Consider the following 7,848-nt stretch of genomic DNA (forward strand, 5'->3'; position numbering starts at 1 on the left):
CAGCTGAATACGCATACAAACATCAACCAATAAAAAAACGCATCCAAAGAGTGAAACCACTGCAAAATCAAACAGTGAAGGTATAGAAGTATATCTTAAAAGAAGTTAACTTCATAAGGGATGTTTATATTATGGGATAGCAGAAAAAAGACAAACATTCGAAAACAGCTTTATCCCAGCAGAATACGAACACAAACATACACCAATACAGAAACGCATCCAAAGAGTGAACCAATTGCAAAATAAAACACTGAGACTATAGAAGTATATCTTATAAGATGTTAACTTCATAAGGGATGTTTATATTATGGGACAGCAGAAAAAAGACAAACATTCGAAAACAGCCTTATCTCAGCTTTATACGAACACAAATAAACAAAAATAGAAAAACACATCCAAAGAGTGAAACCATTGCAAAATCAAACACTGAGTATAGAAGTATATCTTATAAGATGTTAACTTCATTAGTGAGGTTTATATTATGGGACAGCAGAAAAAAGACATACATTCGAAAACAGCCTTATCTCAGCTTGATACGAACACAAACACTCTAAAATAGAAAAACACATTCAAACTGTGAAGTCATTGCAAAATCAAACACTGAGAGTATAGAAGTATATCTTATGAGATGTTAACTTTATTAGTGAGGTTTATATTTTGGGACAGTAGAAATAAGAAAAACATTCGAAAACAGCCTTATCTCAGCTGAATACGCATAAAAACATCAACCAATAAAAAAACACATCCAAACATTGAAATCATTGCAAAATCAAACACTGAGCTTCTGGCGTATAACTTAAAAGGAGTTAACTTCATAAGGGATGTTTATATTATGGGACAGCAGAAAAAAGACAAACATTCGAAAACAGCCTTATCTCAGCTTGATACGAACACAAACAAACAAAAATAGTAAAACACATCCAAACTGTGAAGTCATTGCAAAATCAAACACTGAGAGTATAGAAGTATATCTTATAAGATGTTAACTTCATAAGGGATGTTTATATTATGGGACAGCAGAAAAAAGACAAACATTCGAAAACAGCCTTATCTCAGCTTGATACGAACACAAACAAACAAAAATAGAAAAACACATCCAAAGAGTGAAACCATTGCAAAATCAAACACTGAGTATAGAAGTATAACTTAAAAGAATATAACTTCATTAGTGAGGTTTATATTATGGGAAAGTAGAAAGTAAGAAACTGCATTATCTCAGCTGAATGTGCACAATTACAGATACAAAAAAATAAAAACATATGCCAACAGTAAAATCATTGCAAAATCAAGCACTGAGCGTACAGAAGTATTTTAGACGAGATTCTATACTATGTCGTTTTTGTCTCTTTTCGACAACATACTATACTATGAAATTTTTGTCTAATTTTGTACGGCATACTATGCTGTGATATTGTCTAATTTTGGACAACATAAAATACTATGACATTTTTTGGTGATTTTGGACAACATACTATACTATGACATTTTAGTCTCATTTTGTACAGCATACTATACTGTGACATTTTTGTGTTATTTTGCACGACATACTATACCATGAGATTTTTGTGTCATTTTGGACGACATACTATATTATGACATTTTTGTATCATTTTGGATGACATACTAGACTATGAAATTTTTGTCTTAATTTTGGACAACATGCTATACTATGACATTTTTGTCTAATTTTGGAAAACAAACTATACTCTGACATTTTTGTTTCATTTTGGACGACATACTATACCATGACATTTTTGTCTCATTTTGGATGACATTTTTGTCTCATTTTGGACAACATACTAAACTATGACATTTTTGTCTCATTTTGGAAAACATACTATACTTTGACAATTTTTGGTGATTTTGGACGACATACCATACCATGATATTTTTTGTGTCATTTTGGACGACATACTATACTATAACATTTTTGTGTCATTTTGGAAAACATACTATAATATGACACTTTTTTCTCATTTTTGATGAAATACTATACTATGACATTTTTGTTTAATTTTGGACAACATACCATACTATGACATTTTTGTCTAATTTTGGTCAACATTTTTGAGTCATTTTTGACGACATACTATACTTTGACATTTTTGTGTCATTTTGCACGACATACTATACCATGACCTTTTTTTGTCATTTTGGACGAGATACTATATTATGACATTTTTGTGTCATTTTGGAAGACATACTAGACTATGACATTTTTGTCTAATTTTGGGCAACATACTATACTAAGAGAATTTTTGGTGATTTTGTACGGCATACTATACCATGATATTTGTGTGTCATTTTGGACGACATACTATACTATGACATTTTGGTGTCATTTTGGATGACATACTAATATGACATTTTTTAGTTATTTTGGACAACATACTATACTGTGACATTTTCGTGTCTTTTTGGATGATATACTATACTATGACATTTTTGTCTAATTTTGGACAATATACTATACTATGACAATTTTGAGATTTTTGCACCAAATACTATACCATGACATTTTTGTCTCATTTTGGATGACATTTTTGTCTCATTTTGGACAACATACTAAACTATGACATTTTTGTCTAATTTTGGACAACATTTTTGAGTCATTTTTGACGACATACTATACTTTGACATTTTTGTGTCATTTTGCACGACATACTATACCATGACCTTTTTTTGTCATTTTGGACGACATACTATATTATGACATTTTTGTGTCATTTTGGAAGACATACTAGACTATGACATTTTTGTCTAATTTTGGGCAACATACTATACTAAGAGAATTTTTGGTGATTTTGTACGACATACTATACCATGATATTTGTGTGTCATTTTGGATGACATACTATACTATGACATTTTTGTGTCATTTTGGATGACATATTTGTGGCAGTGGGGCTTGGTTAGAGCGACGGCTGCTGGAGGAAAGGAAGGAGTGGCTCAGCCGGTGATCAGACAGCTGGACAGAATCAGGTAATTAGTCAGCTATATAAGCATGTTTGTAACCTGGTTCTGGTCTCTTGCAGTAGGCTGGGTCCGCACACGGACACACAGAGAGAGAGAGAGAGAGAGAGACTGAGAGACACAGAGAGTCAGACCAGCGCAGCGCAGGAGAGCGCTGACACACCAGCCACAGCTGACTGCTTATGTTTTGTTTGAGTGATTATTTTCAGTTACAATAAACCAATATATTTGCTCCCTCAACGCCGCCTCCTCGTCCTTCCCGAACCCCAGTGAGTGGGAAAGGCTCACAGTGGCGCCTGATTAGGGACCCACATGGAAGGACAATCTCCGCTGTCGCTGGCCCTTCAGCACCTCGCTGCGATGCAGGAGAGCACCACCACGCTGCAGCAGCAGCAGTCCCAGCTCCTCGCGGACATGGCGGCGTCACAGCGGGACGATCGTGCTCTCCTGCGGGAGCTGCTGCAACGCCCGGCTGCCCACGGCGCCGACCCGGAGCCCGGTCGAGGACGGTCTCCGCCCGTCGCCCTGCAGCGGATGACCGCGGAAGATGACCCGGAGGCATACCTGGACATCTTCGAGGGCACGGCGGAGGCGTGTGGGTGGCCGGAGGAGGAGAGAGCGCTTCGGCTTCTTCCCCTGCTCACTGGCGTGGCGCAGCTGGCCGCGCACAGCCTGCCGGCGGCGGCGCGTCACGACTACACACAGCTGAGGAGAGTCATCCTGGACCGGCTGGGCAGTACGTCGGAGGGACACCGGCGGCGGTTCAGGGGGCTCTCCTTTGAAGAAGCCGGGCGCCCCTTTGCATACGCGCAGCAGCTCCTGGACGCAGCGAGGCGCTGGCTCCAGCCGGGGACCCACTCCGCTGAGGACGTCGTTGGACAGGTGGCGCTGGAGCAGTTCATCGCTGGGTTACCATCGTCCACAGCCAATTGGGTCCAGTGCCACCGCCCGGCCAACATCGAGGCAGCGATCGTCCTCGCGGAGGACCATCTCTCTCTTCCCCGGCGGAGCATGAGGGAGGAGACCAGGCCAGCGACGATCCCTGCCAGCCGTCCCACTCCAGCCCCGAGGAGGAGGTTCCCAGCGGCATCGGCTCCTACACCACACCCACGCACACACACACACACACACACACAGCCGGAGCATGCATCGCTCCGGTCGTCTAATTACCCTCTGCCGTCTTTCCCTCAGGGCCCAGCCTACGTGTCTGATCACCTGGCACCCCGGGGGGCTCCTCAGACGCCAGGGCAGGTGTGCTGGCGGTGTGGGCAGCCCGGCCACATCAGAGCGGAGTGCCCGCTCATGGAAGTGGGGCAAGTGGTTCGGGTTGCCGGGCCGCCGGCCCCCTCCCCCGGTTCGGAAGGGACGTACCGTATACCGGTATGTATACAAGGGGGTACACATCAAGCTCTGCTGGATTCTGGTTGTGAACAGACCATGATCCATCAGCGCTTGGTTCGACCGGGGGCATTGTTAGAGGCATCGTGGGTGAGGGTGAGGTGTGTGCATGGGGATATTCACGATTATCCGGTGGTGGCCCTGGAAATTTGTTTTAAAGGGAAAAAACATAGAGTAAAGGCTGGAGTTAGTACTCGCCTCACGCACCCTCTAATTTTGGGAACAAACTGGCCGGGGTTTACGAGCTTAGCAGGGGAAACCATGAGGGTGCGGTCACGTAAGTCAGGGAAATGTGAGTTATGTGCTGTCCTTAGTGGTGAGGCGGAGGTGCCGCATCCCGACGCTGCTGGGGGGGGGCACAGATGGCGCCCATGGAAGATTTTCCCCTAGCACAGTCTCGGGATGAGACCCTCCGCCACGCCTTTGACCAAGTGATGAAAATTGATGGTTGTCCGGTTCACCCTAACACAGCACTCTCTCACCCCTACTTTGTTGTCGTTAAAGACCGTTTATACAGAGTGAGTCGTGACGCTCGAACAGGGGAAGAGCTCTCCCAGTTGTTAGTCCCAAAAAGCCGCCGAGAAACGATTTTCCAGGCGGCTCACCACAACCCCATGGCGGGTCACCTCGGATATGATAAGACACTGAACCGGATCATGGCCCGATTTTACTGGCCGGGCATTCGGGCGGATGTAAGTCGGTGGTGTGCATCCTGCCGCGAATGTCAATTAGTCAACCCTCCGGCCACCCCAAAAGCGCCCTTGCGCCCATTACCTTTAATGGAGGTCCCTTTTGATAGGCTTGCCATGGACCTCATCGGGCCATTAGACCGGAGCGCACGGGGATATCGCTTTGTGTTAGTTCTAGTGGACTATGCAACACGATATCCCGAGGCAGTACCCTTGCGCAACATCTCAGCGAAGAGTGTTGCACAGGCACTGTTTCAGGTCATCTCCCGAGTTGGGATCCCGAAAGAGATCCTGACTGACCAGGGCACATCGTTTATGTCACGTACACTACGCGAGCTATACGAATTACTGGGCGTCCGCTCAATCCGGACTAGTGTGTACCATCCCCAGACCGATGGCCTGGTGGAGCGGTTTAACAAAACGCTAAAGAACATGATTCGTAAGTTCGTACACGAGGATAGTCGTAATTGGGATAAATGGTTGGACCCTCTGTTGTTTGCAGTGCGGGAGGTGCCCCAGGCCTCCACGGGTTTTTCGCCCTTTGAACTCCTGTTTGGCAGGAAACCTCGGGGTGTCTTGGACCTGGTTAAGGAAAACTGGGAGGCGGGTCCAAGCACCAGTAAAAATGAGGTACAGCACGTACTGGACCTGCGAGCAAAACTCCATTCACTGGGTCAGTTATCACGGCAGAATTTGCTCCAGGCCCAGGAACGTCAACAGCGGCTGTACAACAGAGGGGCTAAACTTAGACAGTTTTCACCGGGAGATAAAGTGCTTCTATTGCTGCCATCGTCTAGCTCCAAATTACTCGCCAAGTGGCAAGGGCCCTTTGTGGTCACACGACGAGTGGGGGATGTTGACTATGAGGTTGTGCGTTCTGACAGGGGTGGAGCAACACAGATTTACCACCTTAACCTCCTCAAAGCCTGGAGGGAGGTGGCGTCTGTATCTCTGGCCACCACGGTGATTGAGAGAGATGAGCTGGGACCGGAGGTGAATAAATTAAACAGGTCGGCGCCGGTCCCCGTTGACGATCATCTCTCGCCGGGCCAGAGAGCAGACGTGGCCTCGTTGCAGCGGCAGTTTGCCGACGTGTTCTCTCCCCTGCCGGGACGCACAAACCTCATACACCACCACATAGAAACTTCCCCGGGTGTGACAGTGCGTTCACGACCCTATCGCCTGCCGGAACATAAGAGGAAAACTGTTCAGGCAGAACTTCAGGCTATGTTAGAGATGGGAGTAATAGAAGAGTCCAACAGTGACTGGTGTTGCCCCATTGTTCTTGTTCGCAAGTCTGATGGGTCAATACGGTTCTGTGTGGACTACCGTAGAGTCAACGAGGTGTCCAAATTCGATGCCTATCCAATGCCCCGGGTCGACGAACTCCTGGATCGGCTGGGCACGGCTCGCTTTTTTACGACACTGGATTTGACCAAGGGCTACTGGCAGATTCCCTTGTCGCTAGAGTCCAGGGGGAAAACGGCCTTCTCCACTCCGTATGGTTTGTACCAATTTGTAACGCTTCCATTTGGGTTGTTCGGGGCCCCAGCCACGTTCCAGCGCCTCATGGACCGGGTGCTGCGGCCTCACTCTGCATATGCTGCGGCCTACTTGGATGATGTCATCATTCATAGTGAGACCTGGGAGCAGCATATGCAGCAGGTGGGAGCAGTGCTGGAGTCCCTGAGGAGGGCGGGGCTCACGGCCAATCCAGGGAAGTGTGCAGTTGGACGGAGGGAGGTACGGTATTTGGGGTACCACTTGGGGGGAGGGCAGGTGCGGCCACAGATACAAAAGACCGCAGCGGTGGCAGCCTGCCCAAGACCCAAGACCAAAAAAGAGGTTAGGAGGTTTCTGGGGCTGGCCGGTTACTATAGGAGGTTCATCCCGGCCTTCTCGGAGCTGACCAGCCCCCTAACCGACCTGACCCGAAAAGGTGCCTCAGATCCGGTCCAGTGGACGGAGCCGTGTCAGCTGGCGTTTGAGAGGGTTAAGCAAGCCCTCTGTGGGGAGCCACTTTTATACACACCTAACTTTTCTCTCCCTTTCATCCTGCAGACCGACGCCTCGAACAGCGGGCTGGGGGCCGTTTTGTCCCAGGAGGTGGAGGGCGTCGACCGCCCCGTACTGTACATTAGCCGGAAGCTAGCTCAGCGGGAGGTGAGCTACAGTACGGTGGAGAAAGAGTGCCTCGCCATACGGTGGGCGGTCGGTGCCCTCCGCTACTATCTCCTGGGGCGCCCATTCACCCTCTGGTCGGACCATGCCCCGCTCCAATGGCTCCACCGCATGAAAGATGCCAACGCGCGGATCACTCGCTGGTATCTGGCTTTACAGCCTTTCCGGTTCAAGGTGATCCATAGGCCGGGGAACCGCATGGCCGTGGCCGACTTTCTCTCCCGCTCTGCGGAGAGGGGGGGGAGTGGGCTTGCGGCCGGCGGGGTCCCGGCCTAAGTCGGGCGGTGGGGGTATGTGGCAGTGGGGCTTGGTTAGAGCGACGGCTGCTGGAGGAAAGGAAGGAGTGGCTCAGCCGGTGATCAGACAGCTGGACAGAATCAGGTAATTAGTCAGCTATATAAGCATGTTTGTAACCTGGTTCTGGTCTCTTGCAGTAGGCTGGGTCCGCACACGGACACACAGAGAGAGAGAGAGAGAGAGACTGAGAGACACAGAGAGTCAGACCAGCGCAGCGCAGGAGAGCGCTGACACACCAGCCACAGCTGACTGCTTATGTTTTGTTTGAGTGATTATTTTCAGTTACAATAAACCAATATATTTGCTCCCT

The 7,848-nt window shown here is 47.8% G+C and overlaps 1 protein-coding gene across 1 annotated transcript; it reads left to right on the plus strand.

The window, feature by feature from the left end:
* Positions 1-3,285: 3,285 nt before the first annotated feature.
* LOC122762919 lies at positions 3,286-7,517 on the plus strand. The gene is made up of 2 exons (XM_044018089.1): positions 3,286-4,353; positions 7,122-7,517. The coding sequence occupies exons 1-2, from the start codon at positions 3,286-3,288 to the stop codon at positions 7,515-7,517; spliced, it is 1,464 nt and encodes a 487-aa protein (XP_043874024.1).
* Positions 7,518-7,848: the final 331 nt, after the last annotated feature.

Source organism: Solea senegalensis, unplaced genomic scaffold (genome assembly GCF_019176455.1).
Source record: "Solea senegalensis isolate Sse05_10M unplaced genomic scaffold, IFAPA_SoseM_1 scf7180000016224, whole genome shotgun sequence".
In the NCBI taxonomy this organism is placed as follows: Eukaryota; Metazoa; Chordata; class Actinopteri; order Pleuronectiformes; family Soleidae; genus Solea; species Solea senegalensis.